The sequence below is a fragment of the Clarias gariepinus genome, chromosome 13, assembly GCF_024256425.1.
Source record: "Clarias gariepinus isolate MV-2021 ecotype Netherlands chromosome 13, CGAR_prim_01v2, whole genome shotgun sequence".
In the NCBI taxonomy this organism is placed as follows: Eukaryota; Metazoa; Chordata; class Actinopteri; order Siluriformes; family Clariidae; genus Clarias; species Clarias gariepinus.
Window position 1 is genome coordinate 8,977,747 of NC_071112.1, and position 18,234 is coordinate 8,995,980.

An 18,234-nucleotide genomic window follows, 5' to 3' on the forward strand; every position below is an offset into this window, starting at 1 on the left:
ACTTTGTTACAAAATGGCGTTTGCTTACTTAATTACAGTGGAACCTTGAATTACATGCATAATTCGTTCTGGAAGTGGGCTTCCAAAACACTCGTAAACCAAATTGAATTTTCTCATAAGAAATAATAGAAACTCAAATTATTTGTTTCACTGCCCCACAAAATAAATACATAAAAATAATTACCACAAAATATAAAGTAAAAATAAAACGTAAAAATAAATCCAGACAGATACATTTAGGCATTTGGCAGACGCTCTTATCCAGAGCGACTTACATTTTTATCTTATTACACATCTAAGCAGTTGAGGGTTAAAGGCCTTGCTCAAGGGCCCAACAGTGGCAACTTGGTGGTTGTGGGGTTTGAACCTGGGATCTTCCGAACCGTAGTCCAATGCCTTAACCACTGAGCTCTTTTCACACACGCATACACAACGGAAACACTTTTATTGAAAAGAATAAACAAAAAAATCTCTCTAATGACACTCGACTGAGTGACACACTAACGGAATCACTGCTGTAAAAATAAAACTAATTAACCTGCACTTTACCTTTGAAAAGAATCACGACAGAGCAGTTTCTGTGTTATGCGTGATACATGTACTTGTAAACCAAGACACCAATAACTTTTTTTCTTCCACACGTTAAAGGTAAATGTACGAGTTTAAATGCTATTGAAAAGCTCAAAACTGATGTATGTAGTGATGTATTCCTAGCTGAAGGGTGGAAATTACAAGATGTAGTAGAACAAACACTTTACCTGACAAAAAGTATAAAAGTACTCACCTTGAAATTTACTGAAGTTTTAGGTGAGTGGCGGGTGGCCAAATGTGTGCGTTAAATACTACACACTAATGTGGTTATGTAACACAACACCATGCAGAAATGTAGTTAAGTACAAGCAAAAATTGCTGTACAACACAGTGAAGTAAAAAAAAAAAAAAGATCTAATAAGACTACTCAAGTTAAAGTAGAGATATGTAAAACAGTACTTAGGTACATATAAAAAAACACAGTACAAATTACACATACTCAGTTTTCCTCCCACCTCTGGTGCTAACATTATCATAACCACATCTATGGCACGATGCTCACACTGTCGGTGGAAGAAGCACAAAACAGCACATGTTATCCAACGCTAAATAAAATCTCCTTGCCTTATTGACCAGTGCTAACATCAGGTCATATTTGAACATTTAAGTTTGTATTTTGCAGAACGAGTGTTCTAACGTCCATCACAGAGCTGCAGAAGCTCAATTATTAGAACCTGTGAAAATAATCAGATACAACAGATTTAAACCGCTTGTAATATTCGTATTTATCACCTTTATTCAGAGAGATGTGTGTACACAGCGCATGAGTCCGAGTATTATTATTATATATTAATTACGGTAACAGGACGGAAGTGTTATAAAACAACCACTGTGGTGGTTTCTGTACGTCGTGAGTAAGAATCTGTTTCCTGAAAGAACTGCAGCCATTATCAGGATATCTGTAATGCACAATTTACTTCTGGGAGATATTTCTAATACGAAACGCTTCATATTCATAGATAATCTGATTCACATTTGATTGTATTATCAGATCACACCGTACATCTGCGTTTTTCTGGGTCTTTTTTTCTGTCATTCAGGGTGAAGTCTAATCCTGATCACTGGTTTCATTTTTTTAAGACCTGTCCTTAGTGAAATGCATTTCCTTGTCTTTTCTGCTGTGGTCACTTGTCCTCGTCTTTGACAACAGTTACTACAGTTTTGCCGCGGGCGTGGCCCTGTTCCACTTTCTGCATGGCCTCGGGGACCTGAGAGAAGGAGAATGTCTTCTCCACCACTGGACGGATCTACAGAGAGAGAGACAGAGAGAGAGAGAGAGATTAACAGTTAGAGAACAGAGAAGTAAAGATTGAGAAACGGAGAATCAGATAGATAAAAAGAGACAAAAGAGAAAAGAGGAAGAACAAAACAAGAGGTGAGCAGACAGGAAGTACAGAGGAAGATACAACGGTTGGAAAAGAGAAGAAATAAATGGAATTGAGAAAGTAAAGAGGGAGGAAGAGACAGAAACAGGTGGGGAGAAAAAAGGGAGGGAGAAGAAGAGAGAGAGATAAAGGGTTGAGAGAAGGAAGCGGTGGATAGATAGAAAGAAAGGGAAGAGGAAATGAAAGAAGAGAAAGATGGACAAGATGAGGGACACAAGTAGAAGAAAGAAACAATAAGAAAGAAAAGATGAGAAATTAATGGAGGAAGGAAGGAGAAAGAAGAAGAGAGAAAATGGGAAATGTGTAGGAATAAAGGAGAGGAGTGAAAACAGAGGAAATGCATAAAGAAAAGATAAAACCGAAAGATAAGACACACACACACACACAAACACAGAGCAGCTTCCAGGAAGTGGTGCTGTTATGAGCATCAGTGATGAGGTCACTGTGTGTAGCATCACCATGACGATCACAACCATGTCATGCTGGTAGGTAACGGAGCAGAATAAAAAAAAAAAAAAAACACTAAATAATTCCACTAAATCCACGAGGTTCTTCCTGTCTTTCTTTTACTATTTCTATTTATTTATCTCGCTCTCTCACACACACACACACACACACACACACACACACACACACACACACACACAACATGGAGAGAGAGATCACGTCTCTGGGTGCGGCCTCCCCGCACACCGCGCTGCTGCTGGGACGAGACGTACCTTTCCTGCGTCCACGATTTCACTCACGTCGTCCAGAGCCGAGCCGCTCGGAGCGAAGAACCCCCAGCGATAGTGCACACCTTTTCTCAGGTGCTGCGTGAAGAACCAGAAGAGACGAGGAAGAATTACACGGCCACGTTCATCACACTAACACATTTCTATACACTTTACTGTATACATGTGTGTGTGTTTTTGTGTGAAAGGTCACTTTGTACAGGACAACAATCGCCATATGAATTTGAATCGGCATACTCGGAATCAGAAATTTGATTCTGGTGTTTTCAGACCAAAAACGGAAAAAAAAAGTAAAGAAAATTAAAAACTACGCTCTCCACTTCGATCTTTTGTTCTTGTTATTCTGTTTTTCTCCGACTCTCTACATTTGTCTGTGTGTCTTTCTTGCAATCTGTTGGCCCATTTGCCTCTCTTTCTCTCTTCTCACTTTCTTATCTTTCTGCTTGCATCTACAACCACACACACACACACACGTTTGATTCACTTGCAGTAGGCAGGATGACGCCGAGTCGACTCACTTGTTCAGTAGAGTTGACTCTTGAGCGGCCCGAGACAGCTCATTAAACTCAGACGCTGATGTTCCTGTTTACGTGTCTAAAGCTTCGTTCTCAGGTTCGCCTGTTTGTGTTTGTTCTGCTTTGGTTATGATATAACTGAATTTGTGAAATCACTTTATAAGTCAGGGGACGTGGTGGCTCAGGCGGCTAAGGCGCTAGGTTGTCGGCTTGGGGATCTGAGGATCCGGGTTCGAGCTCCACTGCGGTGGTTGCCACACCCCATTCGACCTGATCACTGCATGCAGTCGGTCTCAAGCACGGATACAAATAAGGAGGTTGCGTCAGGAAGGGCATCCGGCGTGAAACCTGAGCCGAAGTTGTGTGCGGATCCGCCAAAAGAAAGTTACTCAAGAGTCAGACGATGTGAAGAGGAGCCGTGGGACCTGCAACCGTGAGAACGACGCTGTACAGAAGATGAACCAACATGCACCAGCTTTTCCATCATGCTTATCTTAAATAAAGATAAAAAACTAAATGCTCTTTGTGTGTGTGTGTGTGTGTGGTATCTAGTAAGAGGAAGTTTCTTGCTAAAAACCTCACCGCACATCCGTTGCTCATAGTGTTTCAACACAATGCCACACATGCACAAAACCATCTTTCATAAAGAGACACAAGTTACTCGATATCACTCAGCTTTAAACGAGTGTGTGTACACAATTCTGTTAAAATATGTTCATTATATAATAATCTTAAAAATAAAAATAATGAATAAAAGATTCATATAAGACTAATAACAAAGAAAAAAAATTATACAATAATGCTAAATTAAATAACCATTATAATATAATATAAATAAAAAATATTTCCTATATACTGTTTTTTTCCCATAAAATTGTTAGCTATGAAATTCACCTTAAAAATTAGATTATTATTTTTTGTTTACATATTTTAATTAAAGAATTAAAACAATTACAAAAAATAAACTAAAATGCTGCAGAATTACAGAAGGTGCAGGGCGGCATGGGGATATTATGGTAAAGATTTCATTTATTATGAATTATTATTTATTGTATTATTGTGTTTAACAAACATATGTTTTGTATGTTTCTTTGTAAAACACTTCCTTATCAGGGCTTCAGTCGTTATAGCTCAATACATAACCAAACATCTAATCAAATTATAGCAGAAACAAACAAACACACACACAATTAAAATGCATAATTAGAGTCAAAAAATGTGTAAAAAAAAAAAAAAAAAGACAGAATGAAGGCGGCATGTCAGGACATGTGGTTCAGTGTGTGTGTGTGGGGGGGGGGGTTCGAGTATCTGTGAGTGTGTGTTCATGCACATGTGAGCGTGTGTTTCTCAGGAGCAGAGTCTGGAGCGCGTGCGCGGAAAAACTCTGTGGTGAGAAGACAAGAGCACGAGACATGTCTTTCTCCACCACTGGATAGAAACATAACCACAAACCCATTCACTTGGTCTCTATGTCTCTTTTCGTCTGTGTGTATTTCTCTCTATAAACAGTCCCATGTTCAGTCTCATTACTCTAATAAATTGCATGAGACATGATTGGTTTATATCTGTGGTCACACTGTAACAGCACAACTTAAATCGTAGCGCCGCCCAAACTTTAAAGAACTCTGAACTTCTAAATGAGTAAAGGTAAAATACACTTCAACTCCTATATTCAAAATGTGTGTGTGTGTGTGTATTTAAAGCAGACTACCTGAGCCACCCTGCCTACCTTCAGTGCCTTAGTTGCTACAGTGACGGCGGTCTGCATCATGCCGTCAGCAAGGCCGAGCTGGTCGGTGTTGCGAAGGAACGGTGTTACCAAGGTAACGTACTTGGCACCAGACCAGGGCTTGAGGAGCGCCAGTGCCCATTTCTCCGTCTCTCCACCGACGTTATCAAGAACCAGATCGAATCTGATGGAGAAGGAGATGGAGGTGGTGTTAGAGAGAGAGAGAGAGAGAAACGGAAAATGAATTAATCTAGCGTTTATAAACACTTTTATGGATAAATGCTGCCATTTGCCAACTTTTTACCTGCTAAATAAATACAAATAAAAAAAAAAGTGATGGACATGCCAGATGCAAAAAAAGAAAAAAAAATCTTTTAATTTAAAGGTTTTGCAGGACAGTGCATCTTCTAATATTAAAAACATTTATGTTATATTAATTAGTATTGCTGTGTATTTTATAAATACACAAATACATAATTTTTTTTCTGTATTTTGTAAAATCTTTCCCAGAATTTTTGTACAGTTTTCCTTACAGAAAATTACCAGTTTGTCTCACTTCACAGCAATTTTAGGTTCGATTCTCATGCTGCAAAGTGCAGCATAAATAATATGCATCACTTATTATTAGTAGAAATATTAATTAATTTATTCAAATTATGATAAGCTTTCACATTATGTTTGATGTTTGTTACTCTATAAAGTGCTGCTGGTCGCAGTCCAACATGGCTGACAGGAACGCATTCATGTGTGTAAGATATCTACACAAAGTCTAAATTTTAGACCATAACTAATTTTTCTTTCTTTTTTTTTTTAAATAAAAATAAAGCAACTTTTAGCTTTAGAACTAAACTTCACATCTGCTTATACTGTATATTTGTATAAAATATAAATAAAATAAATGAAATGCAGTTATAAATGAAAGCTTAAAATAAAAATGTTTTAGAATAGTTTAGACTTAATGAATGTCTTTACACACTGCAAATATTTCAGCAGTATTTTAGACAGAGCATCATTACTCTGTACTTTAGTTGCTGTAATTGCTGAGTTATAACACGGACTGTACGAGTGTCTCAGGGTGTAAAACTCCGTCCCCCAGTGAAGACGCACTTGTCCTGAGCGTGAAGTTTCCCCTCCACAGACCCGCTGCTGTAGTCCACTACATCGTCAGCTCCTAAACTCCGCACAAGCCCCTCGGCATTCTGGGAACATGTCACGGTCACATGAGCGCCCCACGACTTCAGCAACTAGACACAGGAAATGAGAAACAACAAGAGACAATTTACCAAAGTGTTTCAGTCTGGAGAGATAAATAAAAAGGAAGTACAAAACAAACCACATGCAGAGTCATTAATCTGATCAAATTAGTAACTCTTTTACGTTCTTTTCATGACTTTCACAATTTTTAAACAGTTTAGAACTAAAATCAAAAGAATTAACATAAGAGTGCAATCTATAAATATAAACAAAGTAACGTCGGCTTAAATAGAAGGACTTTTACGAAGAAAATAGATATTAAAATATTGCAATAATAAAAATCCAGCAATTAAATATACAGAAACAAAAACTGTGATTTGTGAATATAAATTAAAAAAAAGCTAAAATAAAATAATAATAATTATGAATAAAGTATTTTAAAAACTTTTAGAATTCAGCCTGCAAATGATTCAATTCAATTAAATTTTATTTGTATAGCGCTTTTAACAATTGTCGCAAAGCAGCTTTACACAATCAAAAGAATTATTTAAGTCTGTCTGAAATGTGAATGTGTATGAATCAAAATGAGATTGTAAATATATATATATAAGATTGTAAATAAGTAAATTAAAAAAGTGGAAATTATTAACTATGATAACAAGGATAAGGAAATAATAAATAATAAAAAAGTCTGTTTACAGTCTGTGAATAGAAACAACCAACCAAACAAACAAAATAAACAAGAGTAACAACTTGTAATTCATTTACCAAATAAAGCAAAAAGAATAAATGAATAATACATAAAAAAATAAAGACATAAATATAAAGCAAATTAATAAAAAAAAAAGTAAAACAGTAAGAAAATAAATAAATAAGTAAATAAAAGTAAATGTTTATACAAGAAATGTAAAAAAGGTTAAAAATAAGATTTTTAATTAAGTTAACGAATTTACAGAACAAAACCCAACCAATAGGATTAAAGCCTAAAAAGTCTAAAAGTGCAGGAAACGTTTAATAAAAATTAAAGGGGCGTTCAAGTCAAACCAGGACTTGTGATGAAATTTATGATAAATTCTGTGAAAGTGACATTTACAGAATACTTCAAAGCACAGAGCACTGTACACACAATCATTCACCATCACTTGCACATTACAGGAACTGAACTGGGAGTTATTGCCACATCCCCTGTACAAACATGTTTCTGTCGCACCGAGAAAAACGTTCTACCTCGATGGTGTCCAAGCACTAGTGAAACGCTGGGATAAGTGCATTAGTGTAGTGTAGGGATTATATGGAGAAATAAAGAGAGTTGTTCTTCTCAGCGTGTTTGGTTACTCTGCACAATTGGAAGTCCCGCATTGACTCGAACACCCCTCGTAAAATAGAACTTAAAACATGTTTACTACCTGTATGGCAAACGTTCCAACCCCACCTGAACCACCAAGGATGAGGATCCTGGAACCAACACACACACACACACACACACACACACACACATACACACAGATGGAAAATGCGAGCCAAATAAATACAATTTATATAAATTAAATACACACATACAAATATAGAGATATATTTATAGATAACAGATAGATAGATAGATAGATAGATAAATAGATTTATAGAAACAAATTTGACTGTAATATGTAAATAAATAAACTCATAATAAAGTTTAAAACTTTAGTTTAAAACACAGCAAATACCGAGAACCCATTTGTACTCAAAAACAATAGCCAGATCTTATAAGAGCAGTGTGTGTGTGTGTGTGTTAATCTTAGACCGATCAGCATGTTTAGCCACAGAGCAGACACAGGCAGTGAAGACATAGTGTGTTTATGCGCTTATGTATGCGTGTGTGTGCATGTGTGTGTATGCGCTGAGTGTGTGCGCTACCGTTTTTTACAGCAGTTGTCTTTGTTCAGGCCGCCCGTGTTGACGAGAGCCGACCAGGCCGTAGCTGCGACGTATGGGATAGACACTGCGTCTGTGTGACCCAACGACTTGGGCTTGTGAGACACCTGCAACGGGCATACATGTGCACAAGCGCGCACACACACATACACACACATACACACACATACAGACATACACACAGAAAAAGACACAAACACTGAATTCTCCTCAGTAATGCCACAAGAAGGATAAACAAAACAGGCTCAAACTCACATGAAGATAGATAGATAGATAGATAGATAGATAGATAGATAGATAGATAGATAGATAGATAGATAAGACACATAGACAATAGACTGATACAGGTAATTAGACAGACAGACAGTCGAGCTTTATTTTAAAAAGAATACATTCAGTGTATAAAAATCGCTATAAGCACGTGTGTGTGTGCCACTGGAGGAACATCGGTAAGTGTGATGTGGTGGCTATATGAATACACACACACACACACACACACACACACACACACACACGATTCAAACCCAAGCTCTGCACAGTGATGATCAGTCTGTCACCTCGTTAGCGCTGAGCACCACAAACTCGGCCAAACTGCCCTGCTTCCACGGAGGAATCGCAGCCCAAACCTAGCGAACACACACACACACACACACACACACACACACACACACACACACACACACACACACACACAGAGAGCATAACAGTCAGTAAACACAGAATAATGACTCATTATGAAACTGCACAACAGCTCGGTGTACGCTGGTTGTTTTTGAATCATGATTATTTTCCATTCAGAGAGGAGAAAAAAAAGCGTATTATTCTAATTGTGCTTTGCATTGTTTACATACAGAACTTAAACACATTAATCAAGGAACTTCGCATAAAACCATTAAATGTTCTCGTAAGTTCCTTATTTAGCTAAATCACTGACATAATTTAACTTATGAAATCCCTGAGTGAAATCTAACGCACGCCCCGATACAGTCATGTGACGATCTGTGTATTTCTGTATCCATGACATAATGTCCTAGTGGTGTACCCGCTTAGCACATGTGACAGAACATTTTAAAAAGCTTGTTTTTTTTTTGTTAATGAAAGAATATTTCATCCTATTTAACAATTTTTCACAGTTCACAGAGGCCCCTGATTGGCTGTAGAGCAGTCATTAATGTGGGAGCCCGAAGTACCTCTCATCCCTCCCCCCTGAGAGAGCTCGGCCACTCAGCTCTCTAGGCCCCCAGCTGTGAGAGGTTACAGCATCACCCGGGGATTGAATTCACGATCTCCGGATGATATGGCGAGCACTTTACTACTGCGCCACTCGGACGCCCACTTATTTAACAATTTTAACTATTTAATATCATCACATTTTTTATATATCACCTGTTCTGACTGCATTTTATGAACAAATTAATATAAAGCAAATTTGAAATATATAAAATGTATAACAAATATTGCAGTGACATTAAATTCGATAAAATCCTATTCATATGATATATTTATATACAGGGCACTGGTGGCTCAGCGTTACCTTGCCTGCCATGCAGAAGGCCCGGGTTCGATTCCCAGCCAGTGCCCAAACCCCGGCCACTGGATGCAGCGCTGGTCCCAAGCCCGGATAAAATAGTAGGGTTGTCCCAGGAAGAGCATCCGGCGTAATACCTGTGCCCAGCTTGTAGGTGTGGACCGGATGGTACGCTGTGGCGAATGCTTGCCAGGACACACCTTCTAACACAACTTTGGACACACCTAATTCCATGGTCTTTTCAGATTTTTATTTCTACACTGTAAAACAATGCTGGAGGCGTCCAAAATATGCAATAATCTCATCTGAACAGTTGATGTCAAGATGCGTCTGCTACTTATGCTCTTTATAACGGCTCTAATCTGAGGTGCTGTTTGTTAATTGGTTATGTTTGAGGATGGTTACTCTATATGAATGCAGAGATAAGGTTTAAGACCTGTTCCAGAACAACTGACCTTCTTCTCTTAAAATAACAACTGACTGCTGCTGTTGCTGGTAATTAATTACCTAATGCCATAAGTGTTATTTCATAGTCCTGAAAAAACAGTATTGTTCTAGAATGCAGGAAATCCCGACTTACAGTACATGATTCAGATAACCAAACTAATTTAATATTACCCAAACCTTCCTGGCCCGATGTGAAAAAGTAATTGCTTTTATAAAAAGAAAAATTACATAAACAAATAAATGTTTTGTCATGGAAATGTTATGTGGAGTTACAGGTTAAAGAGCTTTGTGTGTGCGCGTTTTACTGCTCCAGCTAAAATACAACTCAGGCAACACATTCTATTATTTCTTAAACATTATTCATTTCACTCATCCTATATATGTACCGTTTCAGTATTTATGTAAATGAGCTACTGCTGAGCCACACCCCTCAAGAGAACAACAGAGCTGAGCAACAAGCCGGGGGAGGGGCTCTTCTAATACGAGGTCACAATAAAAGGAAATATCTGATCACAATATGGACCTATATATCTGATTTATATGATAAACGCTATACAGAACCCGAGAGATGTGTTATTGTTTAGTTTATTATCTAGGAATTTTATTCGTCTAGGCCTTCACAGTTGTAGTCGAATACCCCTGATCTACTGAGTGTGGATTGGGTCACAGCCCTAGTTTCAATATTTAATTAAGAGTTCAAACGTTTAGCCAGAAATATCTGGTGCATCTAGTGGCTTTACTTCTAGCTAGCAATGTGTCTTGTGCTGATCATCACCATTCAGCTGCTGTGGCTTTGCTTCAAACCACATCCTACTCATGTGTATGGGTGACCTTCACACCGCACAGCTCTAATGAGGCTTTCTACACACTCTGGTTTAACCAGAAACAGGCACGGTTTTACTTAAACAGCAGAGTAAATCAGGGTCATTTTCAAACATCTCCAAGATTAAGAGGATTAGTGCATATTTTTTTAAAGGATGTAGTGGTTAGGGATAAAGTAGATCCATAAAGACAAGACTTGCGCTGACCGAAATGGCGAGGATATGTACTTTTGAAAATAAACAAGATCTTTATCTGATTCACCCTCGTACCATGGAAACCAAGAACAGGTAAAGTTCACTCAAGAAAGAGTGTGCTGAACTACAGACAGATGGGTGAATCAGTGGAGACAGTTGGATGGATAAATGGTTAGATAAGGTTTATGAATGTATGGATGAATAAACTGTTGGATTAATAGATTAATTGCTTGGTTGGAAGAGTTGATGGACAGATGAATTCATAAATTGTTGGATGGATGGCTGGATGAATGAATAAATTGATGGATAGATTGTTGGATTGATAGATAGATTAATTGTTGGATAGATGGATGGATGATTCAGTGGTTAGAAGTGCTATCTTCTATGCTGTAGTGTGTTAGAGTAGCAGGATAAAGACAGCCGATCAGACTCAACATAATTAGTAGGAATGCTGGCTCCTTTATTGGAGTGGAGTTCCTGGGGGAGATGTCTGATAAGAAAAGGCTGAAGAAACATTTACTTCCATGTCTCACCTCTGAATGTTTTTATTAACATACCCCAACAGAATCAGAGCACACACCAGTAGATGGGACGTATTGTTCAGAATACTGAGAAGTTTCTTCAGCATTCTCCTATTAGACACCTCCACCAATACCAAGAGACTCAACAGACTTATTAGGAAAGCTGGCTCGGTTATTGGAATGGACCTGGAGTCTCTGGCAGAAGTGTCTGATAGCAGAATGGTAAAAAAAAAAAATAATAATTCCCAAGATTCTAAACAATACGTCCCATCCACTGCATCTCAAACTGATGTCCTTCCAGAGCACATTCAGTCGTAACGTTTTTTTGCTTAGCTGCACCTAGACTGTGGAATGCAATGCTCTTTCTGTGCATCTGAGGATGCCACAAACTGTTGATGCTTTTAAATTTTGTCTTAAAACTTATCTTTTTATTAGAGCTTTTGGGTAGAATTAATTTGTAGCACTTTTTAGATTTGCTTCAAATATCAAGTGCATTACAGCGATGGATTGGCACCCTGTCCAGGGTGTACCCTGCCTCGTGCCCTAAGCCTCCTGGGATTGGCTCCAGGTCCCTGCGACCCTAAATACAGGCTAAAGCGGTATAGAAGATGAGTGAGACGAGTGAGATAAAGTGCATTATAAATAAAATGTATCATCATCATCATCATCATTATTAATATTATTAACTGACACCACCAAGGAGCACCACAGAATGACACAAAATTTCTTTCCCTCCTGTAGCCCAGAATGCAATTTGTATGTCTGGATTCTTTAGTATCATGTGCAATATTATTTAAGAATATCATGTTCAATATCATTTAGCTGCAGCAACTACAGAGGCACAAACTTATGAGCCACACCATAAAGTTGTGGGAGATATTAGTGGAAGCTAGATTGAGAAGAGGTGTGACAATCTGTAATCAGCAGTATGACTTGAAAAAAAGAGCACCACAGATGCCATGTTTGCTTTGAGAATGCTAACGGAGGAGTATAGAGAAGGACAGAAAGTTGCATTGTGTGTTTGTAAATGTAGAGAAAGTGATGAACTGTAGTACTGCATGAGGAAGTACGTAAAAGTGGTGCAAGACAATGACAAGGACAATGTTACAATAGTGAGATTTGCCACTGGTACGACGACTGGTTTAAGGTGGAGGTGGGACTGCAACAGGGATCGGCTCTCAGCCCCTTCCTGTTTGCAGTGGTTGACGGATGAGGTTAGACAAGAAGGCCCAAGATGGATGTGATGAGAGAGGACATGCAGAAGGTTGAATAGACAAGGGAAGATGTGGTAGACAGAGTAAGATAGAGAGAAATGGTCTGCTATGAGACCCGATGGGAGCAACCGAAAGAGGAAGAAGAAGACGATAATGTGCAATATTATTTAACAATACCCTGTGTAATATTGTTTAGCAAAATTATGTGCAACATCATTTAGCAATATAACGAGCAACGGCAATTAGCAATATCATGAGCAACAGCAATTAGAAAGTTCATGTGCAATATCAATTAACAATATCATATGTAGCATCATTTAGTAATATTATGCGCAATATTTTCCATCATTGTTGCTATGTAAATTCCACATCAGAACCTGGTTCCTGCTACTTCATCTCTACTGCTGCATTTTACTTTGTTGGTCATTTCATTCTACTTTTGTCTAACTTATACGGTCTTATGCAAAAGTTTAGGCACCCCTTAATAAATAACAATTTTTGGTGATTTTTTTCAATTGAAAAAATGCTAACACAGTCTCTATTGGAAATGGAAAAAAAGTGATTAATTTTCTACATTCTACAACAATACTGGGACTTTGCAAACTATAAAATAACACATATGGAATTAGGTAATTACGTAACAACAACAAAAACAACAGTTATTTCTAACAGTTATTTTAAGACACAGAGGTCAGCCTTTTTGTAATAGTTCTTGCAAGAACAGTATTGTCAACTGCATTTGCAAAATCCGTCAAGCACCATAATGAAACTGGTTCTCATGAAGGCCATCCCAGGAGGGCGAGACCAAAACCTACCTCTGCCACAGACGAGAAGTTCATTTAGAGTTATCAGCCTGAAAAATGATCAATTAACAGCACCTCAGATAAGAGGCGTTATAAAGACACATCTCACCATTAACTGTTCAAAGGAGATTAATGCATTTTTCGGACGCCTTTAGCATTCCTTTACAATGTAGAAAGAAATGAAAATAAAAAACGATCATGGAGTTAGAAAGTGACCCCAAACTTTTGGACAATAGTGTAAATTAACTAAAAAAAAAAAAAAAACATCATGTGGCACTGTGCAAAAGTTTGGGCACCCTAAGAGTTCCAGAGTCTCAGATTCCTTTTACAAGGTTTCAATAGTAAATAGCAGTTTTAAAGCTTTACAAATACTTTGACTCTTAAAACCTTGTGCAAACAAGAAGAATGGATTACAATAAATACCAGCAAATTCTGGAAGAACCATCACAAAAAAAAAAAATAAAAAAAAAAAGCTGGAGCTGAAAAGAGGATGACCTTTACAACAGGACAATGATCCTAAAGAGATGCATGCTATGGAAAACCTCAAGAGATGCAAGCTGAAGGTTTTGCAAAGGCCATCACAGTCTCCTGATTTAAACATCATTAAAAATTTGTGGGTAGATCTCAAAAGAGCTGTGCATGCAAGATGACCAAAGCATATTACAGAACTAGGAGCCTTTTGCAAAGAACAATGGGAGAAAATCCCAAGTACAAGAATTGAAAGACTTTTAGCTGGCTACAGTATAAAAAGCGTTTGCAAGCTGTGATATCTATCAAAGGAGGTGTTACTAAGTACTGATTATGTAGGGTGCCCAAACTTTTGCACAGTGCCACAGTAATGTTTTTATTTTTTCCTCTTTGTTCAATTAATGACATAAAAAGTAACTATGCATCAATGTTTGCTGAAAATATTGTGCATTTTTTCCATTTCCAAGAGAGACTGTGTTAAATTCTTTTCAATTTAAAAAAAATCACCAAAATCTGTCAAGGGGCTTATTAAGGGGTGCCTAAACTTTTGCATAAGACTTTATCTAGCTTGCAGATTGTTTGTTGAATGTATGGGTTGAGGAATAAATTGTTTGATGGATGAGTTGATGATAGATAGATAAGCTGGTGGACAGATAGATGGATACAAGGATGAGGTGATTTTGTCTGGAGAGGTTATTTATTCATCCTGACTTACAAAAAAAACTTGCGCTCAAAGGGAACATAACGTATTCTTAGACATAAAAGTATACAAAAATCACCACCTCACTTTTCATCATGATGCAGGTTTAAAGACATGATTACACTGTACGCAGGGTGACATTTCAGCAATTTTCGATAAGATAGTCAGATATGATTTCTGTTTGGGGTTAGCAACATAACGGGAAAATTGTCCTGTCCATCAAGTACTTTGTGGCCAAGTAGCTACCTGAGGTTACACATGCTTTGCAACTTGAGTCTTTACCTTTACCTCATGCTTTCGGTTGGTTGTATTATTGTGGTGCAATAAATTTAAACCACTTTAATCCATCCAGGTAGGCACCACTGACCAGCTCTGCCTCATTCTCCGACAAGCTCAACCTCTTCTACGTTCAACATTAGCTCAAAACGGGAACATTAGCTCGAAACATAAGCCTAAACTCAAATCAGAGCAATAACCAGGTGAGCCACCCCCTCACACTGTTTACCTAACGATGAGGTGGCTTACAGGGAGGAGATCAAAGACAAGGGCGTCATTATAAAGGAGGTGGCAAACACATTCACACTCCTATTCACATCAACTAAGTTGGTGTTGAGCGGGTACGCAGCTTTAAGTTTCCTGGAGTCCACAACTCTCAGGAGGACCTCATCTGGTCTCTAAACACCTATCCTAATTAGAAAGGCACAGCAACACCTGTATTTTCTAAGGAGACTTAAAAAGTTCTACCTGTGCTTCAGGATACTGAAAAGCATAACGACAGTGGCTGTTACCGTACTGAACACCTTATTATAGAATGTTAACAAATACTCTACTGCACTGTCACTTTTAGTCTATATTGCACTGTTTCATCCACTATGCATCTTTGCACCATCTACAATTTATGTTTATCATTGCATCACTGTATATTCCACCCATATTTATTCTTTATACTGTACAGTGGAACCTCGGATTGCAAGTAACCTGTTTTGTGAGCGTTCCGCAAGACGAGCAAAAAATGTATACATTTTGGCTTGATAAACGAGCAAGTCTTGCTATATATAAATATCATGGAGTTATAAATATGTGGTACGTATGCGCTTCTCACTCTCTGTACATAAAGACCTATATCCCTCATTTTCCACATTGTAATTTATTGTAAACAGGCTATTATGCACTTCTGCTTAGATGGTAATTGCATTTTATTAGCTCTGTACATTTACTTTGCAAAATGACAAAGTTGAATCTTATCCAATCTAATAAGGACGAAAAACTGCATAAAATATAAACATTAAATATAAACCTCGTCTCCTGGTTTGAAGTAACCGACGTCCAGGCCGCACTCCATGATCACCCCTGAGACGTCACGACCCAGGATCAGAGGAAACTCGCTGCCTGACTTGTTAATGTTCAGAGGGTCACGCTTCATGGCCATAGTGGCAGCTCCGTAACCTCCTGGCAGAGTCAACACCAAAAGGACAAAGAGTAAATAACTTTCTTTAAAAAAAAAGTTCAGCCAAGAAATAAACAAATAAATAAATAAATGATGCACATGATATTTTTGGGTTCAAATAAATGCCATTTTAGATGTGCGAGACAAAATAATTGTATAAATTATGGCCACTCGGAATACGAAAAAGTAAACAGAAAGAGTGCTAGTGTGATTATATGGTAATCGATGCGCTGCAATGATGTTTTGCATTACTGCGTTAGTGTAAACATGTAAAAATAGACAAAGGAAACACAAGAGATCGCCAGATATGAAATCAACACACTTAGATGCTGATTCAATATGTAAAGCAAATTTTCTAAGTTCAGCTTTTATGAGATACACTTTTCTGCACAGTAAAATTCTTTATTCTTCACATATCCCAGCTTTGTTTGTAGGCTGGGGTCAAAGCACAGGGTCAGACATTATACGCTGTCCTGAAGCAAGCAGAGTGAAGGGCCTTATTCAAGAGCCCGAAACACTGACCTGCCGATCAGTAACTCTGAGCCTGCAATACCAGGGTGAAGCGTGGAGCAGATGAGGCAAGCCCTGTTCTAGCTCCCTAATCCAAAACTCTAAAGAAGGCCCTCAAATAGAGGACCTATCAGATAATAAACTGATAAGAACAGATACTAAACTCTATCTTAAATTTTCTAAGCATCATGATTTTATAAATATATATATAAAGAGTATACTTGGGCAGGCTGCGAGTCTGTCTGAGAGAACGATGCTATCTACAGTCGATTAACTAGCAGCAGACGAGCAACAGCGATGTACCAAGAGGCAGGAAATGGAGAGAATGCCAGCTGCCACAAAATAAATAATAAGTAGAGTTACTGATAGTCACGCATGATATAGAAACAAAGTTTCTCATGAAACTGATCGTCTAATCTGATTACTTGGTTGTGCACATGTTGGAAGAATCAATGTCAGGTCTGTTTCACCTAAAACATTAACACACGACTTTGCTAAAAAAGGGATATGAAAAACGTCTAGTGTTCACTCACTCAATCATTGTCTATATCACTTTATTTATCCTTTATATAGGGTCACAGGGAGCCTTGAGGCCGGGATGGGTTCAAATCCATTGCAGGGCACATAAAAAATATTAATTAGTCTAACCTGCATGCATTTGGACTGTGGGAGGAAACCCGCCAAGCACAGAGAGAACATGCACACAGAGCCAAGACGGGAATCGAACCCGGATCCTGGAGGTGCGAGGCGACAGCGCTGGTGACTACGTCCAGTGATTTTTGCTAAAAGACACTTACCGCACCTTTAAGTATGTTACAGATCCCTGCTTTAAAACCCATCCTTACCTCTCATATTGACATCCAGGGGGTTGAGTCCAGCTGCATGCACTTTGATGATCACCTCATTGGGGTAGTGTATGATGGGGAAAGCTGCGTTTTTGGTGAATCTTAACACACTGTTGTCTCCGTATTGATCAATAACCCAGGCGTGCATTACAGACTGAAGGCTAGGAGAAGTGCTGAAGGTTTTAACACTTCCTGTGTGTTTATTCAGCCTGAGACACATCAGCTTCCCAAACACACGCATGTTTCCAAACTTCATGTTTATTACACAATAACACACACACCGCGCGAGCTCTGATATTTTAGCCGAAAAAACATGAACCTGTCGTGTATTAATGCGTTAGCACCGCGAACATTGTGTCTATAACATAAAATATAAACTTAGAAACAATAACATCAATGAATACCAGTTTACTCCGCCGCAAAGTCAAGTTCAAACAACCTGCAGTACACGAGCTTCGACCTCCATGTTTCTGACAACCAATCACACAGCGACTAAAGCATCAAGCATTCTGGGATATGTAGTTGTTTCCACGTATGACGCTCGGGCCAAAAAGATCACTCCAACTCTATACGATTGAATTAAGCTAAAATAACAAGATATAACAAATATTTAGGGCTCTGTTTAAAATCCTTGCGCGTTAAACAAACTATATATCGTACACAGGAGGGAAAAAAA

General features: G+C 38.2%; 1 protein-coding gene and 1 pseudogene across 1 annotated transcript; both read right to left on the reverse strand.

The window, feature by feature from the left end:
- Positions 1 to 250: 250 nt before the first annotated feature.
- rtn4ip1 (reticulon 4 interacting protein 1) lies at positions 251 to 18,190 on the reverse strand. The gene is made up of 9 exons (XM_053509178.1): positions 17,559 to 18,190; positions 16,054 to 16,205; positions 8,617 to 8,685; positions 8,042 to 8,166; positions 7,555 to 7,603; positions 6,062 to 6,198; positions 4,955 to 5,138; positions 2,696 to 2,788; positions 251 to 1,838 (listed from the first exon to the last, which is right to left on the reverse strand). The coding sequence occupies exons 1-9, from the start codon at positions 17,812 to 17,814 to the stop codon at positions 1,716 to 1,718; spliced, it is 1,188 nt and encodes a 395-aa protein (XP_053365153.1). The 5' UTR covers positions 17,815 to 18,190; the 3' UTR covers positions 251 to 1,715.
- LOC128540262 (uncharacterized) lies at positions 16,732 to 16,911 on the reverse strand (annotated as a pseudogene).
- Positions 18,191 to 18,234: the final 44 nt, after the last annotated feature.

What these genes read in the sequence shown, in the direction of transcription:
- rtn4ip1 (XM_053509178.1), bottom strand. Translation starts at nt 17,814, where the DNA reads ATGAAGTTTGGAAACATGCGTGTGTTTGGGAAGCTGATGTGTCTCAGG. An exon ending in GACAACTGCTGTAAAAAACG is followed by an intron (nt 7,604 to 8,041) that starts GTAGCGCACACA and finishes TGTTGGTTCCAG; the next exon opens with GATCCTCATCCTTGGTGGTT. An exon ending in TTGGAACGTTTGCCATACAG is followed by an intron (nt 6,199 to 7,554) that starts GTAGTAAACATG and finishes TCCTGTGTCTAG; the next exon opens with TTGCTGAAGTCGTGGGGCGC.